The following is a 22335-nucleotide window of genomic DNA, read 5'->3' as shown; positions in this document are numbered from 1 at the left end:
CACAGCAGCTTGTCCCCTGTAGCTGCAGGGAAGCTCAGAGTCAGCAAAAGGGTCATAGGGCAAGGCATCAGTATCCTCTGCTGCATAGTCTTTGTTTTCAAGAGGGTTTCTTTGCATAAGAAAAGAACACGCATATGAACAACTGGGTGTTGTAGTGTTATGGGTGTTGCGGTAGAAGAATATACAGGGTATGTGTGAGAGAAGGTACAAAGGAGGAAGTGGCACATTCTACCTGGAAAAACCCAGGAAATATTTCCTAGGAAAGTCACCCATAGACTCCACCCCATCCCACTTGGCCTGATCCTTCAACTGAGACACAGCTTGATTGAACCAGTGGAGGACTGACAATAGAATTATATGTTCCAGTCTGCATTTTAGAGTGTCACTTATGGCCATGTGGAGGGTGGACTGGAGCAGAACAAGACCAGAGGAAAAACCCAGTTCCATTAGAAAACTCTTGTAGTAGTCCACATGAGAAAGTATATCAGCTTGGGTTAAATCTGTGGCAATGGGAGAGAAAAGAACAAGTTCTAGAAGCATAAAGGAGACAGGACTGAGACAACATGATGATGGATTACAAACAGAGTTTACAAGAGAGCTAATTTAAGGATGTTTCTGGATGAAGTGACTGGGTGGATGGTGATTCCATTTGTGGATATGGGGATACAGAAGAGAGAAGAAGCTTTACAGGGAAGAGAGTCAACTCAGTTTGGGGCATGGAGTATTTGCATGCTCTTGGGGCATAATGTGGCCAAAGAATTTGGAACTCAAAGGAATGAGGGTAGAGGAAATAGTGAGGATTCAGGAGTGCTGGTCTCTTTCCCTTGTTTCAGAGATACAAGCAAGAATGCGATGTAGAAGAATGAATCATTGGAAATAAAGTCACAAAGGAAACTGGGTTCTCAGAGGAAAGACAATCTGCAGTAAGAGCCAAGAAGAGAAGCAAATGGAGACGGTGAAGGTGGAAGGGTCCTGTTATTAACCAGGGGATTTGCCCAGGGTTCTAAAGAGAATTTTACAAGAATTTGTCCAGGCACTTTAATCACGCCTGTCCCCAATTGATGGAAAGAGGAAAAGATAGACTCGGTGTGTTTTCAACTCACTATAAATAAACCACACATTATTTTGTACTAAAATTAAAATAATCCCCCTCTTCAAACTTTTCTAAATTGTGCCCTTTCTCCATCCCTTATAGGGGGGAAAACCTGCAAAACATCTCTTGGGCTTTTAAATATCACAGTTTGAAATAAAAATGGTTTTATTAGTTGAATAAAAAGTCACAAAGGAAACTGGGTTCTTAGAGGAAAGACAATCTGCAGTAAGAGCCAAGAAGAGAAGCAAATGGAGACGGTGAAGGTGGAAGGGTCCTGTTATTAACCAGGGGATTTGCCCAGGGTTCTAAAGAGAATTTTATTAGTTTTATTAGTTGAATAAAATTCTTTAAAAAATGTTTGTCCGTCAAACTTTTTTCTTTGTGTAAGTCACATGATGGACCATATTTCAGAATAGTTATTGTTGGATAGTAGAGAAAGGACCAGAAAGAAGGACACAGTGTATTTGTGGAGTATAAACTTGTTTTCTGCGGAGAGGTAAAAAAGGTAGAAGGAACTCTTCATGCATAAGCTCCTCTGGGTGTTTTGAGGAATGCAAAAGAAACTTCTGCCCTTAGAATATTTGTTCATCCTCAGCTAGAGATAATTCATGATTATAGTTTTGGTCAGCAATGACTCTAAGGCTTCATAAAGGAAAATATTATGGATGATAAATGACATGAAGGAAAGTCTTTGATAAAAAGGAAGGAAATTACAGTGATGGAGAGGACTGAGTCAGGAGGTTATGTGTGGCATGCCAACAATGTGAACAGGGGCAGAGCTGGGAATAATAATGCATTCTTAAGGGAATGATTTTGAGTGTCTCACATTGTGGAACGTTGGGGACGAGATTGGAGAGATCAATTGCGGCCCATTGGCTAACAGCCTTGAATGCTGGGCTCAGAAAGTATATTAATCTGATAGGTAAGCAGAAGTCATTGTAAATTTATGCAGAAGATGGCAAGATGAGAGTCCTGTTTGAGAAATATTTGTGTGAGTATTTAAAGAAACCAGTTAAAATAGCATATTTGGGGCATTAACCCCTGTGGTAAATTGAATAATGCCCCCCAAATCTTTCTAATATTCTAATCCCCAGAACCTGTGAATGTTATATGGCAAAAGAGACTTTGCAAATGTGATTAAGTTAAGGATCTCGAGATGGGGAGAGTATCCTGGATTACCTGACTGGGCCCAATGTAATCATAAGAGTCATTCTAAGAGGGAGGCAGGAGATCAGCATGAGTAATAGCAGATATGGCAACAGAAGCAAGAGATTGGAGAGATGCAAGAGAGGGGCCACAAGCCACAGGATGCAGGTGGCCTCTAGAAACTAAAAAAAAAGCGAGAACATAGCCTCCAGCAAGAATGCACCTCTGCCAACACTTGGATTTCAGACTTGTCACTTGCAGAACTGTAAGAGAATAAATTTTTGGTTTTTTTAGGTCTGTAAATTTTTGATAATTTATTTCAATGATAATAGCAAGCTGACATGTTTCCCTTTGAGAGACTTATGAAAACTATTATTTTACATAGAAAAATGCATGTATGTCCTAAATCAGAATACATATATTTTTTTAAAGATTTATTTATTTGAGAGAGAGAGGAGGGACAGAGGGAGAGGGAGAGAGTGAATCTCCAGAAGACTGCTCTCTGAGCCCCGAGCCCAAGGCGGGGCTCAATCTCACAACCCCGAGATCATGACCTAAGCCAAAACTGAGTCAGATGCTTAACTAACTGAGGAACCCAGGTGCCCTGAGTACACATTCTTTTCAAGTGCACATGGGACATTCTCCAGAACAGATCACATACTAGGTCACAAATCAGGCCTCAACAAGTACAAAAAGACTGAGATCATACCATGCATATTTTTTGACCACAACGCTATAGAACTTGAAGTCAACCACAAGAAAAAATTTGGAAAGATTACAAATACATGGAGACTAAACAGCATGCTTTGAAAGAATGAATGGGTCAACCAGGAAATCAAAGAAGAAATTTTAAAAATACACGGAAACAAATGAAAATGAAAACATGACAGTTCAAAACCTCTGAGATGCAGTAAAAGCAGTCATAAGAGGGAAGTATATAGCAATACAGAGCTACCTCAAGAAGCAAGAAAAATCTCAAACAACCTAATACCTAAAGAAGCTAGAAAAATAACAACAAATGAAGCCTAAAGCTTGGAGGAGGGGAAATAATAAAGAGTAGAGCAGAAATAAATGATATAGAAACTAAAAAAAAAAAACCAATAGAACAGATCGATGAAACCAGGAGCTGGTTCTTTGAAAAAAATTAATAAAATTGATAAACCCCTAGCCAGACTTATTAAAAAGAAAAGAGAAACGACCCAAATAAATAAAATCACAAATGAGAGAGGAGAAATAACAACGAACACCACAGAAATACAAACAATTATAAGAGAATATTATGAAAAATTACATGCCAACAAATTGGACAACCTGGAAGAAACGGATAAATTCCTAGAAAAATATAAGCTACCAAAACTGAAACAGAAAGAAATAGAAAACTTGAACAAACCGATAACCAGCAAAGAAATTAAATCAGTAGTCAAAAATCTCCCAACAAACAAAAGTCCAGGGCCAGATGGCTTCACAGGGGAATTCTACCAAACATTTAAAGAAGAATTTATACCTATTCTCACACTATTCCAAAAAATAGAAATGGAAGAAAACTTCCAATTCAATCTATGAGGCCAGCATTACCCTGATGACAAAACCAGACAAAAAATCCACTAAAAAGGAAAAGTACAGGCCAGTATCCCTGATGAACATGGATGCAAAAATTCTCAATTAAATACCAGCAAATTGAATCCAACAGTACATCAAAAGAATCATTCGCCATGATGAAGTGGGATTTATTCCTGGGCTGCAAGCATGGTTCAATATTGGCAAATCAATGTGATACACCATATCAATAAAAGAAAGGATAAGAACCATATGAACCTTTCAATAGAGGTAGAAAAAGCATTTGACAAAGTACAACATCCATTCATGATAAAAACCCTCAACAAAGTAGGGTTAGAGGAAACATACCTCAATATCATAAAGGCCATATATGAAAAACCCACAGCTAATATCATCCTCAGTGGGGAACAACTGAGAGCTTTTCCTCTATGGTCAGGAATAAGAGAAGGATGTCTGTTCTCATGACTGTTATTTAACATAGTACTGGAAGTCCTAGCCTCAGAAATCGGACAACAGAAAGAAATAAAAGGCATCCAAAATTGTAAGGAAGAAGTAAAACTTCCACTATATGCAGATGACATGATAGTCTATACAGAAAACCTAAAAGATTCCACCAAAAAATTGCTGAACTGATATACAAATTCACTAAAGTCTCAGGATACAAAATCAACATACAAAAATCTGTTGCATTTCTATGCACCAATATACACCAATAATGAAGCAGCAAAAAGAGAAATCAAGGAATCGATCCCATTTGCAATTGCACCAAAAACCATAAGGAATAAAACTAACCAAAGAGGTAAAAAAAATCTGTATTCTGAAAACTATAAAACACTGATGGAAGAAATTGAAGAGCACAAAAAAATGGAAAAGCATTCCATGCACATGGATTAGAAGAACAAATATTTTTAAAATGTCTATATTACCCAAAGCAATCTATACATTTAGTATAATCTCTATCAAAATACCACCAGCATTTTTCACAGAACTAGAACAAACAATGCTAAAATTTGTGTGGAACCACAAAAGACCCTGAATAGCCAAGCAATCTTGAAAAAGAAAAGCAAAGCTGGAAGTATCATAATTCCAGACTTAAATTATATTACAAAGCTGTAGTGATCACGACTGTATGATACTGGCACAAAAACAGACACATAGATCAATAGAGCAGAACAGAAAACCCAGAAATGAAACCACACTTTATGGTCAACTAATCTTCGACAAAGTAGGAAAGAATAAATGGAAATAAGACCGTCTCCTCAACAAATGGTGTTGGGAAAACTGGACAGCAACATGCAAAAGGATGAAACTGGACTACTTTCTTACACCATAGACAAAAATAAACTCAAAATGGATTAAAGACCTAAATGTGAGACAAGAAACCATCGAAATCCTAGAGGAGAACACAGGCAGCAACCCCTCTGACCTCAGTCATAGCAACTTCTTTCTAGATATATCTCCTGAGGCAAAGGAAACAAAAGCAAAAATAAACTATTGGGACTTAATCAAATAAAAAGCTTCTGCACAGCAAAGGAAACAATCAACAAAACTAAAAGGCAACCTACAGAATGGGAAAAGATATTTGCAAATGACGTATCTGATAAAGGGTTAGTATCCAAAATATATAAAGAACTGATACAACTCAGCACCCAAAAAAACAAATAATCCAGTTAAAAAATGGTCAGAAGACATGAATAAACATTTTTCCAAAGAAGATATCCAGATGGCCAACAGACACGTGAAAAAATCCTCAACATCAGGGGCACCTGGGTGGCGCAGTCATTAAGCGTCTGCCTTCGGCTCAGGTCATGATCCTTGGGTCCTGGGATTAAGCCTCGCATCGGGCTCCCTGCTCCGCAGGAAGCCTGCTTCTCCCTCTCCTACTCCCCCTGCTTGTGTTCCCTCTCTCATTGTCTCTCTCTGTCAAATAAATAAATAAAATCTTAAAAAAAAAAAGATCCTCAACATCACTCAGCATCATGAAAATAGAAATCAAAACTACAATGAGTTATCACCTCATACCAGTCAAAATGACTAATATTAACAACACAGGAAACAACAGGTATTGTCAAGGGTATGGAGAATGGGGAACTCTCTTAACACTGTTGATGGGAATACAAACTGGTGCAGCCACTCTGGGAAACAGTATGGAGGTTCCTCAAAAAGTTAAAAATAGAACTACCCTATGATCCAGCAATACTAGGTATTTACCCAAAGGATACAAAAACACTGATTTGAAGGGATACATGCACCCCGATGTTTATAGCATCATTATCAACGATAGCTAAATTATGGAAACAGCCCAGATGTCCATAGACTAATGAATGGTTAAAAAAGATGTGGTACACACACACACACACACACACTGGAATAGTACTCAGCTATCAAGAAGAATGAAGTCTTGCCAATTGCAACGATGTGAATGGAGCTAGAGAGTAAAATGCTAAGTGAAATAAGTAAGTCAGAGAAAGACAAATACTATATGATTTCATTCATGTGGAATTTAAGACACAAAATAATTGAACATGGGAAAAGAGAGAGAGGCACACCAAGAAACAGACTCTTAATTATAGAGAGCAAACCAAGGGTTGATAGAGGGAGGTGGGTGGGGATGGGCTAGATGGGTGATTGGTATTAAAGAGGGCACTTGTGATGAGCACCAGGTGTTGTATGTAAGTGATGAATCACTATATTCTAAACCTGATACTAATATTACACTGTATGTCAACTAACTGGAAATTAAATAAAAACTTGGAAAAAAAAGAAAAATGCATGTGTATGCACACCAGCACATCAGTATTTTTAAAAATAATTTTGGGGGTTTTACAGACCCATTAGAGCTTATGTATTGACTTTCTAGGGGGTGTTTGGTTCTTAGGTTGAAAACTCTGGAGCTCACAGGTTATGTTAATACCTCATACACATAATGAAAAGGCTTAGGGCTGTGACAGCGGGATAGGAAAAGATATTGTAAATGTCTGAGAAACTATGGTAGAAGGCTAGGCATGCAATTTAAGGACAGAAAAACATCGAAGGTGACTCCCAGACTGTAAATCTGAGAGACCAAGAGAATAAAGATAGGTTAACAAGAAATGGAGAAGGTAGAAAGACAAGAAAGTTTGACGGGAAAAGTTATGGGGGAACGCCCATGATACAGAGCCTGAAAGAGGACTTCAGCTACCTCCATTCTGACCTCAGTCTGCACTTCCTGATTAAGTAAGTTCTTTCCAGCTTATCTCTTAACTGGCAAAAGACCCTGCGGGCAAAGCATCCTCTTAGGGGAACTGAAACTACCCCCGAGCAATAAGGACTGCACTGAGCCAGCGAGACTCCGCAAAACTGACACCAAGATGAGGCTCCACCTGACCTGTACTGCCCACCTGCACGTATCCACCAACCTCTGTCCCACGTTCTCCTGAACATAGGCCTGGAAGTGTTTTCGGAACTTTGAAGTCTTGGAGACACTAGTCCACTGTCTTCCCGGTGCTGGCCTCAGTGAAATAAATTCCTTTCTGGTTTTGCCTCCACTTATCTCTCTGCCTCTGGATTTTGTCAGCGGCCACTGGCCGCACCTAGTCTGCGTGGGACCCCCAGAGCCAAGCACTGTGGCATCCGTGGCCCCAGTTACAAGCCTGCCCTATGGAGCCAAAATCCAAGTTCCCGGTTTATCTCAGGACTTAGGATCTCCAAGGGGAGCATTCGTGTATGTGGAATACCCAGAAGCCAGACTCAGGCTCGAGGGAGCACCCCAGGACAGAGTTTTGGGGCCTGCTTCCTCCGCCAGGAATTGAGTAGAGCCAAGAAGGGATGGGATGATCACCATGGAAGGTACCATGGAAGCCTCATGGCCGTGAGGAGGATGCCCTCAACATGTAGCCAATAGATATGCTGACTCCTACATGGGGGTCTACCCCAGAACCAAGCCTGTCCACAGCAGGAGAGGAATTTAGAACTCTAGGTTAAGAATTGATTAACTCTATGATTAGTAAATTGGTTTTCAGTCAGAAGGCTAGTCAGACAGAAAAGTTTCAGTTCATTGGTTTCTGTTAAGATAAGGAATCCTGAATTGGTGCTAAAATAACAATAGCACAATAGAAGCAAAAGCAATAAATAAAATGCAGGACAGCCTACTGCCAAAAGGTACAACCAAGGCTGTCCCCAGAAGTTCTGGGCATCTGGCCTGAATTGATTATGGACAATGAGGTCTGTATCATTATTTGGGGAGTCTATAAGAAGGTACCCTGTGTCATTATTTGGGGAGTCTATAAGAATTTACCCCTACAGTATGCAGACAACTTAAGGAAAGGGTCACTCTGAATTTTATGAAGAAGACAATAGAACATTCTGGAGAAAAGCATGGGTTCTGAAACTAGGAAGATCTTGGTTCAAATCAGGGTTCCTCCAGTTGCTACCCATCCCAGGCAAATGTCCTAGGGCCCGGAAGCCTAGTTTCCTCATCTTTAGAACTGCAAAAACAATACCTTCTTTTACAAGGATGTTGTCAACATTATGTATGGTAATATTCATAAAGCAATTTGCGTGGTGCCTGGCACATAAAAAGTGCTTGATAAGTGGTGGCTGTTGTTACTGCGATTAGGCACCTGCTAAGTTGTGTACCCTGGAGATGGTATGCAAATGTGAATGTGAGGTCTAATCTAATCTAGTCCTGCATCAAATCAAGAGGGTGTTACTCTGAAACTATAACCCACTCAAGTGTATTGTGAAACATCTCAGGTCATTGTGCTGTCCTAAAGGAAAGGGGCTGCTTAGAATCTAGAAAAAGTATAGAATGAAGAACAGGAACAAGTATTGTGTGTTTCCTGTGTGCATATGGATTGTGTTACATTAAAGAATTCATTTACTCCTCAGAACAGTCCTATGAGGTATGAGCTATTATAATCCCCTTTCTACAAATGAGGAAGCTGAGGTGCAAAGCAGCTAATAACTTGCCCAAAGTACCACCACCTATTGAGTGGTGACAGGAAAATAGAAACTCAAGCTCTCTTAACTCTGGGGCCTACACATTCAATCCCATACTCTACTCTCTCTCTCTCTCTCTCTCAAAAGAAGGAATTGTCTCCAGAACTGCTAATGGAGTCCTAACCAATGGACACATGTTCTTAATTCCTTCCATGGATACATCCCCACAGTAGAAATGGGTGCATGAATCAGATTACTTTCTGAATCCTCTCCAGGGCAAAGTGATAAGGAGGAGGGTGCTAGACTATTGGTTGGAGAAAGATTCTGGTTGGTGGAAACTAGTAGATTCAGTGCCAAGAGTTATCTGAAGGACAGAAGCCAGGGGTGAAAGTCAAGTTGAAAACTAGGGACCATCTAAGGAAATATCAATCCCAAACCAGTTGAACTGAAAGATGAAAACCTGGTTAAGAAAAGGGAGTATGAAAAGAAGCCAACAAGATGCAGTCATCAGATTCAGGTGAATTTGGAGCCTGGAGAGAGAATTCCTGAGTGCAAAATAGAAAGCAGATCTTTCTTTGAAGGGAGGCTGTGTGTGGAAAGAACAATTGTTAAGGCAGCCAGTTCCTCCTGTGCTAATCCATGTTTTCCAGGTTGGCTTCTATGAAGACCGTACTACCGAAGAGGTGTGTGTGGATCAGCCAGGAGGAGTGTAATGTTTTTCACATGACAAACTAATAAGCAGGCATGTCATTTATTAGTCAGCACCAAGTGAATTTGGTAACTTCAGTCAGTCTTCCAGGGCTTAGTCACATATAGGAAACATAGTGAAATTCAGTTTTAGACCTAGGAAAGCTGAAGACAACATCCTGGGTCTCAGTTGATTCCATTCAAAGGTCAATCTCCTTTCATAAGAGAGTTAACCTTTTTCCTTAACATCTTTTTAGGGACAAGAAGTTCCAGGAATTCACCCATTTCGGTCATTCATGCATTTGTCAAATTTACCAACAATCTATGTGGTTTCTTCACTGGATTGAGATAATCTTAAAGGCCCAGGCTGCTCTCATTGATCTTCATGTGCCCAGAACCTAGCACAGTGGCAGACACTTGTATATGCAAAAACTGTTTGTTGAACTGAACTGAATCAATGTGGATAAGAACAATGTACCAGACTATAGACAATACAGGTAATAGGCCCAATATGTTTCAAGGAGTGGATAAAGATATCATTTTAACTCTCTCTGTGTACCAAATATAATAGATATTTTTAAATGATAGATTAAGTGCTCATTTGAAAAATGTGACTGCCATTTTGTTTCAAACTGATTGTAATGTTTCCCCTCATGTTCTTTAGTAGCATACCAACTTTTAGCAGTTAAACCCTTTGATATCATAGAACAAACAAAAATAAAAGTGGCCTTGCTTTTAGTCAACACACTTTCCCTTAAACAAATTCTCTCTGAGCAAACTTTTGGGTAAACAGATATTCTTCGTCTTTGTACCCAGAAGATCAATGAACTCAGATCATAGAGGTCATGAAAATCATGAAGCCAAAGATCCCTTCACTGAGCACACATTAGTTATGATTGTGTTCAATTCAGACAATTCAGTCAAAATGGAGTTGACTTTAGATTTTTTCTGTACTGCTTCTGTGATTATTAGTTGATTGGTTATTTTTATCAATTCAACTGTTTAAGTACCTCGGCTATGTGGAGATTTGATCAATTATTCAGAGATTAATCTGTATAAGGTCTATATGAGGGAGCCACTACCATAGTCTCTAAATTCTTTGTATTAAACTAGAAGACGTTTAGAGATATTTTGAGAGTGTACTTCCATTGAGAAATACAGCATTTCAAAACACACTCTTAACTTACTACCAAGGACAAAAGTTTTGTTGCCAGTGGTGTGTTTTGCAGTGAGCTCCTCGATAATGGTTTATTTGAAAATATGATTTTGTTTTAAAATTTCTAGCGGTCATTATATTTTTCATCAGCTAAGAAGTTAATTTTTAAAAATTGTAATAATAATAAAGCCCATAGTGAATTCAGGAGATGAGGGAAACTTACCTCCCATGTATGCCTCGGTGTCTCACGGGAGTCTCCTACAAGTCTTGGAGAAAGAACTCCAGGATGTTCTTTAGCTTAGGGTGCCACGTCTTCTCTGAGGATCAGGTAAAGGTCACCTTCTCCTTAAACCCTTTATTTAATGTCTTTACCAGGAAGTGGACCAGTGATCATTGCGGTCTCTCCCCATGCTACAATAAATATAAAATTAGGAGAAGGGGTCTACCCTGAAAAGAGCTCTACAAAGAGATATTGTTGTCCTCTGGCCTAATGGAGCAGTTAGAATTAAAATTTGTGGAGTAGCTTCTGAAAGGAAAGCGTTCTGATCTAGCACTTTCATAGATAATGACTGACAATATAACCAACTGAACGAGTGCTAGCTACTTACTAGAACAAGAAGGAACTCCCAGGTTCTCAGGACTGTGTGGAGAGCACACTGGGCTATTATACAGCAACTAGTAGGCATTTGGGGCTCTCCACTGGCAGAGTTTGAAAAACAAGCAATGCATTCCTATCCCAACTGCTGAGAGACTTGGGGGGCCTTCAGCGCCTTTCTCAAGATATTGTGTCCAGCATCCTTGCTAGTGCGGGGATGCGTGGACTTCCAGGGCAATGGGCGTCCTTGTGAGACATGTGACTCCTCACCCCAACCCCCAACCTGATGAATAATTTAGGCTCCTGAAATACTGAAGTTGAAACTATAATAGTAACTGAGCTATACACGATTGTTGTTGCGAATGCGCTATCAGGAGGGCACCTGCTTTTGTTTTTGCAGTTCTGGAGACAGATTTGTAGATCACTCCCAGCCTGTGTGATCAGCTTTGTGTGATTGAGAGATGCATGTGGCTGGGGCTGTGGAGTCCATCCAGACCAAGTGGCACTTGCCAACGCCTTGGCCTTGGCCTCATTCTCACAGAGCTGCAATTCTACCCAGGAAATCTTATAGTGTGTTCATTCTGTGCAATAGCACATTATAAAGAAATTAGGAAAGTTTGAATAAAAATCTATCCATAAGCCAAAATCTTTCAGTTTGTGACAAAATCAGATTTCCCTACTGTGTTTGAGCAATGGTAGAAGGTACATTGGATCCAGAGTCCAAAGGTTCAGCTGTGAATCCTCACTGTCCTACCAACTGCCTGGTTTTAGACAGGTCACTGCTCTCTTGGGCTTCAGTTTCTTCAACTGAAAGTGAAGAGTTTCTTCACTCCCTAACTCCACATGTGTTTATTCAAAGATTACATGCCATAGGCATACCAGGTGCTGGGTATCCAACACAGTCAACATAGGTTTTTTTTTTTAAGATTTTATTTATTTGAAGAGAGAGGCACAGCGAGAGAGGGAACACAAGCAGGGGGAGTGACAGAGGGAGAAGCAGGGACCCCAATGCGGGGCTCGATCCCAGGACCCTGGGATCATGACCTGAGCTGAAGGCAGACGCTTAACGACTGAGCCACCCAGGCGCCCCCAGTCAACATAGTTTTTAACCTTCTAAGCATCAGTGTGGTATGAGAGACAGGCCAAGTAGCAAAAAGTTGTAATTTATATCTGCTTCTTTTTCTTTACATAATTGTCTTTTTTTTTTTTTAAGATTTTATTTATTTATTTGACAGAGACACAGCGAGAGTGGGAACACAAGCAAGGGGAATGGGAGAGGGAGAAGCAGGCTTAAATTCATATGTTACCTATAGCTTTCAAAGAGAGAGAAATAGGTGGCTAGGTAGACTCAGAGTTGGACTTTGGCAGCGTGGATGTAGGAGGAAGTCAGTGTGTCAGTGGAACCTGAGATACTGGTAAGTGCATTGTTAACCTGGATGACCACAAGGCTAAGAACTGAGTGGACAGGAAATAACTGAGGGACTGAAATTTATGAGGAGGATGTGCAGCACATTTGTGAAAGTTAGAGAGTGGGTGAAATGTGAGAAGTGGAAGTTTTAGTCAGTGAGATGTGCCTTCTCGTGAAAGGTTCTCAAAGAGGAGATGGTGACACATTCCAACAATGGCCATCAAAGGGGCTTCTGAACTAGAGTGGAGATAGAGTTGGTCAAGTAGAAGAGGTTGAGGAAGTGAGGTCAGAGTGTGAGATAGTTCTCCTTATGAACACCAGACTTGTTGAAGCCCATGAATGGAGGCAAAGATGGTTACTCAAGGTACAACCAGATAGAGAAGAAGAGAACATTGAGGTCAGGGAGTAACAGAGTCGGGGGGGTGAGAGCTGGGTAGGCTGGCACTGGAGAGTCAGCATGGCACTGCATCTAGGGGAGCATGGTTCTAGAACTCTTGGTGGCAGGACTAGTCGATACGTTGACAATGTACAGTGAACTCTCAGATGTCCATGTGGTGATAGCTGGAATTTTAGTTCAGTGCTTTGCATATGCTTAGCATTTGCTACATGATGTATTCATTTGGAAGTCTTTGTCACTTTGTCACTCAGACTATATAATGCCTTAGCACTAGACTTCTGTTTTCCTAATTTTGAATCCCCTGTGTCTGACACATGGTATATACTCAGTTAAAGCTTTTTCTGAAAGAGTGAGTGAATGAAGGAATGGAGGATGGATGGATGAATGAATGAATGAATGATGAATGAATGAAAGAAACTAAGCGGCCCCATATTTCCAATAGGAACTTTGGTGGGAGGGTGCAAAGGAGAGTGTGAGTGAGTTATGTTTGATGAGAAGTTGTTCATGGTGATGAAGGTGAGAGTGTGACTGTCATCTGAAAGCAGAATAAGTGAGATAACAAAGATTTCATTCTCCACGTGAGCATGGAATGTCCAGTACCACAAACTCAGCCTCTGCTTTCTTCAAATTCTGCCCCCAGGCAAGCTCAACTTTATTCTTGGCTTCAATTATCACGTCTATGAGCACACAAACCTCTCCTCTGATTCCAGAACCATATCTCTTCCTACTCAACTATCTTTTCTCCGAAGCGCCAGAAAGCCCCTGAGGCGTAATCTGCACACACAGACGTCACCATCTGCCACAGCAGTCCTGGTCCTCTTTGGGTGTTTTCTCTCCCAGTACTTAGCACCTCCTTCCCCAGGAATCAACTCTGCTGAGTCCCTCTCCTCACCTTCCGTAGCCACGCTTCCAAGTTCTTCCAATTTTAAGATCTAAAGTTCTTCTCTCCATTGTCAAAGCCACCCAGTCCTGGGATTCTGTAATATCCTCCAGTGGGTTTACCTATGCCTACTTTAGGCCCCTTCCAATCTCCTTTCCACCTCACAGCCAGGATGATTTTTTTTAACTCAAATTTGGTAGTGTTGTGTTCTCACTTAAACCACCTATGCAGCTTATCATTGCTTTTAGCCCTGAATGTTATTTATAGGCTCAGTCTGTGTGGTCTGACTCCCACCCATGGCTCCAGGTTCATTTTGCACTGTGTTCCTTCACTGTCTCTGGGAGTCAGGCAGTAGATTCCTTTTGTTCTTGAATACTGTTCCCACCCCCACTCCCCAAGGCCATTGTACATGCACTTCCTTCCCCACTTCGTGCAGTTAAACCCTACACTTCCTTCTGATCTCAGCTGGGACATGATTTCCCTGGAGAAGCCATCTGAGATCTCTCTGTTCAGGTGAAATCCCCCTCTTTTATTTGCTCATAGAAATATGTCTTCCATCTTTATAGCATACATCTCAGTTGTGATTTCATATTTCTGTGTGTATGATTATTTCCCTATGCCTATCTCCCTCACTAGACTCTAAGCTCTGTAAAGGGCAAGAACTCTGTGTGCTTTGCTAAGTGCAGTGTTTAGCACATAATGAGTATGCCATAAATATTTGTGAGATGAGTGAATGAAGAGACCAAAGAACACTCTTGTGTAGTGTTAGTTATAGTCACAGCAATAAAGTCCTGTTTCTCTGGTCCACCCGATGGGACTTGGGAATAGGGTAGTCATCAGTAATCCTTCTAGACAATGGTATCCATGATAACTTAACCAAGAGTTAAAGCCAAAAATGCTGCATTCTTGTCCTGGCTCTGGGATGGTGTGCCCTCTGGCAAGTTCTAATTTTTTTAGGCCTAAACTCTGTATTTCACCTCTAGATTAGGTATCTCCTTCTGTACTTAGACTCTAAACAGCTGTTTTCTCCAGACCTCTTCTCCCTCCCTGCCTGCCTGCCTGCCTGCCTCCTCAGCTGGAAATGACTGTAGGCCTCCTGCAAAGGGAGGGGAAGGCCTGAAAGAGAACTGGCTTCTCTGTGGGAGGATTGGGAGGAAGCACAGAGCGTGGGTACTAATGCTATGAAACTGCCTTGGTATTCAGAAACAACTGCTGGATTCTATTTCTTCAGACAAACTAGTTTTGAGAAGCAAGGCTTGAATACTTGACATGACAGAATGCTAGTCCTAAAGAGCCTGTTGCCTGCAAGGACGTTAATTCATCAAACTTCAATGGTATAACCTAGAAGCCTTGTTTCAGTGTATTTAATCCCTTTCTTGTTTAACTGGGGTGTCTCTTTGATCTTCAGGCAGTATAGAGTTTCAAGCCACTATTGTTTATTTTCTATGTGTTTTGCTTAAATATTTCATGGAAAATGAAGGGGAGAAACTTGGTTTTCAAGTTTCTGGAATCCTTCAGAAGAAAGTCAACAAGTCGCTTTCTCCATCGTTCTGATTCTTGGATCCCAGTTTGTAGATGAAGCCCAGCTATAGTAACCAAGGAGGAGATCCATCCTGTCCTAAAGTCTTGCAGTGTGAAACTTGCAATGGTCTCTTTGTATGTTAATTTCTCCATCTCTAGAATGGATGCAATTGTTTTTACCACCCTTAGGGAGGTGTCATTAAATCACTGAAATGATACTGGAAGAAAACAAGAGTGATTAATCTTGCAGAACAACACATCTGTATTTTCTCCATATTCTCCAACGTGCATGAAAAGTTCCTTCAGAAGAGAATGTTTACATTGGATGTATGTATACCTGATTTGATAATCCCAAACTGCACCCCAACCACCCACTTCTGAATAGGGGGAAAAAAAAATCAGAAGCCTGCAGTTGTGTAACATGAAATCTCTTCTGGACTGGAGCCCATCGCTGTGGTTTTTGGCAACACAACCAGCACAACATCTCCTTTCTCATCTCTTGGGAAAAAAAAAAAAAAAAAAAAACCAACAGAGGAAAAAAATACCTTGAGAATAAAGGTAATGATTAATCTATCAGGCACAAAAAGGATCGTTTTGGGGATTTCAGACTGTAACTCACAAAGTCAGATAAACAACAGTGAACAGGGGATGACAATTTCACCAGGAGAGGATTAAGTCACGGGCTGCAATTGGGACAGCGTTTGTACAGTCAGAGAATCTCACCGGACATCTCCAGGAATCTGAGCAGTTGCTAAAACTTCAGTTTTCACGTGCGAGTGAAGTAGGGGCCAGAAGAAGCAGGGACTGGTGGAGAGAGTGGTTCTTGGAGAAGCCCCACGATGCAGCCTGGGAAGGGGCAAAAGGGGAAAAGCTTCAAGCAGAAGCTGGTCTTGAAGAGCAGCTTAGCTAAAGCAACAGTCTCTGAGTTCTTGGGCACCTTCATAATGATTGTAAGTATTTCCTGAATTCTGACCCAGTTATGCCTCTCTTTCTACGTAGCTGGTGGCGGATAGTTTTGTTTTGTTTTCCTTAAGTTTGTTTCCAGATTTATCTCTTCCAGGAAACAGCACGTTACTTCCAGGTTGTTTGGCTATTTACTGGCCACAGGTTAGGTTTCCATTTACTCATTTCATTTATTCTCAAGAGTTGATGGGGGTTGGAGAAGGGGAATAAACTACTTTCTTCATTTCAGAGATTTACTCAGACTCTGAGCTGGCTTTGATTAAATTCAGCTGTTAGAAATTTTTCTCATTGATTAACTGATGTATACCATGTTCCTTTCCCACAAACATTGAAGTGACTCGCCCCTTAAATAAGGATCAGCAGTCAATAAATATGAATGGCAAGAAACAACTCAGTAGTACAAATGCTTGGCAAGGCTTGTGTTGTCAGATCACTTGACTTTTAGTAAGTTAGAAATTTCGCGAAGTAGAAATATATATTCTGCAACCATCCAGCTTTGGTTTTCCGTGATTTTCCCCCCTCTATTTACCTTAAGCTAATCTCTAAAGGTCTTTAATGAGACAGTTACAAGAGCCTTCTGTCTGTCTGTCTATCTATCTATCTATCTATCTATCATCCTATCTATCTATCTATCTATCTATCTATCTATCTATCTATCTATCTATCATCTATCTATCTAAAGGAAGGACTGATTCTAAGAATGACTCAAGGGTCTTGGCCAGGGAATTGCACAGCTATTAATGAAAAACTGGGCAGTTTACTTAAGTGGCATGGGCTCTAGGCTTTCATCCTATTGCACATTGTAGTATTCTTTGGATGCTGAGTTTTTAGCTGGAGCAAGACCATTTGTGAGCAGAAAATGAAATGTTCGATTATTCTCATATGCCACAACTACTGACTTTAACTTGCTCTAAAAAAGTAAATAACCCTGCTCAAAGATTCCCTACTTCAGGTATTAGTAATTTCATTTTTCTTAAAGTTATAGAGAGTTGTCCATAAATTTTGTACTTTAAAAGTTCTCTGGTAATGTACAGCATGGAGACTACAGTTAGTTAACACTGTATTGCATATTTGAAAGTTACTAAGAGAATAGATCTTTAAAGTTTGTTATCAGGAGAAAGAAATGTGTAACTACGTGGTGATAGATGTTAACTAGACTTACTGTGGTGGTCATTTTGCAATGTATACAAATATTGAATCATTATGTTGTGCACCAGAAGCTATTGTAATGTTATGTCAGCTGTATCTCAAAAAAAAGTTCTTTGCTTTGTATAAATACATAATAATTTAGGGGAATAAGCCAAGATCAAGAAACAAATGTGAACTCAGAAATTTGAACTAGTGTAAATTGAGAGGGAGTTGTAGATTTTCTGGTCTCTGAGAGCCTCTTTTTACTGGATCCACTCACGTATTTTCAAGGCATGTGGACAACTCCTTCTTGACTGTCCTCATTCACTTGAGTTAGGAATGCGGATGGGGTGGGTAGTTTGAAGGAAAAGAGAGAAGATAAAAGCCCATGATTCTTCTGATCTTCAATGCTTACTGGAAAATCACCCTCAGCGAGACAAGAACTCTGGGGTCATGTTCTTGACAGTTTGGTACCAGTGAGGAGAGTGGATGTCACCACAGACTCAATTCAGCTCTGTGGTGACCTGTGGTACAGAGAAGTAAGCAAATTCAGTTACAATCCGCAGTGCTCTGCAGAAAACACAGAGGAGGAAGTGAACTAAACATCCATTTTGCAACTGAAAAAGCTAAAACCTCCTTTCTTAATGAGAAGCTGTTTCATAATTCCATCCTGTCTGTGTTGAGTAAATAAAAGTTGCTTTTGGCCATTCACCATTCTATTCATACAACTAGTAACATGTCTTCCTCTAGTATTCAAGGTGGGAGCTAAAGAAATATCTTCTATTTTATGTTGAAAATAAAACTTTGTATCTTCTGGTGAAAGCCAATAATTGCCTAAATGTTTCATTTCCATCTACATTGTACATTTACTTTTTAAAATTAATTAATTAATTAATTTTTCTTTGTAAAGCAACCTCTGATGGAATCCATAATTGTGATTATAATCTTTTTATTGAGGCTTGGGGGGGTGGGTATATAAACAAGATGCTTTTGCACACAGTATTTTTTTTAACCAATTAATCTTCGTGGTTTTGCTCAACTATCAGCCAAAGTAATTGTTTCTGCTTAATTAGAAAACATGCATTTTGTGTTGCTTTGTATAGCAAAAAGCTTTGCATGTTGATAAGGCAGGGGCAAAAAGGAACATAAAAAAGATGGGAAAGGATATACAGGACTCTATCAGTCCTTCAAATTTGTTTTTTCCCCCAGATGTTGGGAGTCTGGTGCCATTTTCCCTCCTCCTCTCAAAACCTGCTCTCAGGAGAAGCATCTTAAACTCATTGACACCATGGTGTAAATGACTGATGACGCCCACTTAACCATTAGGATTAAAGTCCATGAAAAATTCTCTGTAAACTACAACTAAAAACAGCAATGATTAAGTTATAAGCCGTTGAACTATCTCTAATTTAGGCTTGTAGTGAAGGGATAAGTAGGCCTTTTTGCCTTTGCTAGTGCCTGGGAGAGGGTTTGTAATGTGTCTTCCCTAATATGTAGAAGAGGTTTTGAAGCCTTGAGCTGCAAAGGAAGGGAGAGAGCATGTATTAAGTACCTACCATATGTTAGCTTCTTTATATATATATATCTATTTAATCCTACAATAGCTGCACTAGAAAGGCTTTATTAACACTCATAAACAGTTGGAGAAATGAGGGCTCAAAGAGACAAAGTAACTGGCCCAAACCAGGAAAGCATGGAACTGGGATTCTTTCTAATTCTAGAGCCTACACTTCCCACCTATTGATGGAATTCCTTCCCCAATGTCCTTGATAGATAGTAAATCAGACTCCCTCTACTTTAACATCTCCATAGCTTGGAACCATGAAAGAGCTCTCTTTTGCTTGTAGGCATGTGAGTTGATGGGCTGATGGGCACTGAATGAGACCAGGCCAAAGGCTTCTGAAGCAGAAAAGACGGCTCAGTGGGAGCCAACAGGTATGAGGGGAAGGTAGAGCACAGGGGACTGCTCAGCCCCCTGCCCATGGCTCGTGGCCTGGGGATTTCAAGCTGCACATTACATATCCACTGCTTAGAAAGTTCCTGATGTAAAGAAACACTCATTAAATGCTGGCTCCCTTTCCCAGTTCTCTCCCCTTCCCCTCTTTCACGTGGAAGTCTTTGTAGTATTTGAAAATAGCTGCTTTGTCTCCTTCTGACATCTTGCCGGCTCCCTTCCCCCAACATCTGCCATGGAACTCTGCACATACATAACTGGGATCCCATAAAGTTTTGTTCAATTAAAATGTATTTTGGGGGCTGTACTTCCCAGAATCTCTAGTCATTTCTTGTAGTAAATATTCGCTCCTCACTATTCTACAGTGGAGTGATATAAAGATGTGATTCTTTGATACAGAGTTCATCCTATTGAAGATGCTGAGGTGAGCAAGTCGCCATATTTCCTCCTGCGGTAGAAGGGCATCCTTCCAGGGCTGGATTTATGAGTGGGTAATCATCTACTTGTGTATTGGGAAAGATTCTAAATTCTTGTCTCACTCTGCCAAGCTTACACATTGGAGATCTACCTTTTGGCATCTCTAAGAATGAAAAAATGTAAATACTTGCTATAGCCCTGATCTGTGCCCTGAAGGGAAATAGAATGAGCAGAGACCTGGGACACAGGATATGGAGGGCATGGGGGAATGTGCAGTGCAGAAGGGGGGAAGAAGTGGGATGGATGGTACATGAGAAATGCCGGACCCCACCGTGTTTTCCATATCTGCTCTTGCCTTCCTCTAAGACTTCATGACCATACTTCCCACCTTGCCAGAGTCACTGAGTTTGTCATTCTGTCTTGAAGAGATCTCAGATATGCTGACTATAGAAATTCTGGGGCTTTAAAATTATTATTACAAAATGTGCTCAGATCTTGGAGTGGGTCTATTCCAGATTGGAGAGCTTTTGAAACAAAAGAATATATGATTAGCATTTAGAGTAAAATAGGAAAATTCTTAAAATAAGCTAGTTCTTTAAAACAAGTGCTTTGCAGGGCATAATTCAGGACATTTGGGACTGCTGCATATTTAGAATTCCCAGGTACTAGTAGGGAATTCCCAGCTCTGAGATAGATGCTGCTGGCCCTTCTTATTGATGGGGAACCCAAGGCATGGGCTGATGTAATCGTGTGTCCTTTGAATCAGTGTGGAGCCCATATGTCCTGCCTTAAGCATGCACTTGCCCATGATTTCCACTGTGCTTCCCTCCAAGAGGCATAGAATGCTTTCTCATATAGATTCTTTTTTTTAAATTCTAGTATCATTAATACACAGTGTTATATTGGTTTCAGGTGTACCGTAGAGCGATTCAACTATTCTGTACATTACTCAGTGTTCATCATGACAAGTGTGCTCTTAATCCTCTTCACCTATGTCACCCACCCACCCCGCACCGCCCCTCTGGTAACCATTTGTCTGTTCTTTAGAGTTAGGAGTCTGTTTTTTCCATTTGTCTCTTTTTTTCTTTGTTTATTTTCTTCCCTAAGTTCCACATATGAGTGAAATCATGCAGTGTTTGTCTTTCTCTGACTTATTTTGCTTAGCATCATACTCTCTAGATCCATCCATGTTGTTGCAAATCTCATGTAGGTTCTTGTTTATTTTTATATTTATATCTTTCCTGGAAGGGGGGCGGGGGGAAGAGAGAAAGATCAACTCCATTTTCCCAGATGGAGAAACAGGTGTAACATAATTAAGAGGTTCACCCAAGGTCACCCAGCCTATGAATGCAAGAGCTGGGCTTGATATTTGACTGTAGTTATTCCTAATGTACCATTGTTTGATGAGAATTAACTCCTTTCCTGGGAAAGCCCAAGAGAACCTTACTAATTTTATAGTGTAAAATACATTAGACACTAAAGGTGTCAAAAGATGATAATATAGAACAGACACGATCATGGCATGGAAACTTTATAGAAGATCTATTAGCGTAGAGTTTATGGACCACTCCAGTACCTACAAACACATTCAAACCTCTTGTAACATGAGGGTTCTGAGGTGATTCAGTCATATCTTCATGTCCATAATGAACACGTTGACCATGCATTGCACTGTGTTTCTTCTAGTGCTTCTATTTTCTGGGTTCTCCTTGAGACCACCCTGTGGCTCAGAGCAAAGGACTGACAGGCCAGTGGCCATAGACACCGTAACTCCTCTCCTGCTTTCTGACTCAACAGTCACTTGCCCTTTCTCTGATTCCTCCCTGCTTGGTCTGGCTTATTGCTTTGCAAAGACCTGCCCCACTCCAAGGCGGGATGTCCAGGATGAGGGTCCCACTGAGCTAGGGCCGTCGGTCTGCCCACAGCTGATAGGACAGAAGCCTCTGCTGTCAGCAATGCCTGGCAGATTCTGGCCACAAATGGCATGTTTGCGGGAGCGGTGTGGAAGAATCTGTCCTCAGGCTCTCAGGCACTGGCTTTGGAATGAAGTGGCCTCTGTCGTCCCACCCCTGTGTCTTCCAGGTGAGGAAACGGAGACCCACATGCTCACAGAATTCTGTCAAATGCTTTTTCCACCACAGTAGGACATCAGAGAGAACTTGCACAGTCAGTCCCACCTGATTCTTATGATTTACTTATAATTTATGTTTAGTTCTCAGCTTCTCATGGATTTGTACTTCTGTCCTGGGGACAGTTACTTTAAGAAAGTGCCAGCTTCTAACTATGAACATGGGGAAGAGTTAAATAAACATGGCGGGATCTGTGTGGGCTCTTGCCCTGTGCCTTCAGTGGGTGTGAGGGTGTGAGATGGCCCAAAGCAGGAGGTTCTTTCCCTTCAAGTATGGCGATGTGATGAGGACAAAAGACAACGAAAGGGGTTAACATTTATTGAGCATACAGTATACCCAGACACTCTTTAATTCTGGCAACATCTCATGAGGTAAGGGAATTGT

General features: G+C 40.7%; 1 protein-coding gene across 2 annotated transcripts in view; it reads left to right on the top strand.

The window, feature by feature from the left end:
* The window catches only part of AQP9 (aquaporin 9), a 95151-nt gene that overhangs the window by 35292 nt on the left and 37524 nt on the right, over positions 1 to 22335 (top strand). The window contains exon 1 of one of the 2 annotated variants that reach the window (XM_054513520.2): positions 15155 to 16310. The exons of the other annotated variant lie outside the window; for it this stretch is intronic. Coding sequence (XP_054369495.1) covers positions 16200 to 16310 — 111 coding nt within the window. The 5' untranslated portion in view covers positions 15155 to 16199. Of the gene's footprint in view, positions 1 to 15154; positions 16311 to 22335 lie in introns of those variants that run through there. 2 annotated transcript variants of the gene reach the window in all.

This window comes from Mirounga angustirostris, unplaced genomic scaffold (genome assembly GCF_029215605.1).
Source record: "Mirounga angustirostris isolate CCGP_5_RB_7025 unplaced genomic scaffold, mMirAng1.0.hap1 SCAF_9, whole genome shotgun sequence".
In the NCBI taxonomy this organism is placed as follows: domain Eukaryota; kingdom Metazoa; phylum Chordata; class Mammalia; order Carnivora; family Phocidae; genus Mirounga; species Mirounga angustirostris.
Note: the sequence above shows the minus strand (reverse complement) of the source record. Positions and strands in the feature narration are given on the sequence as shown.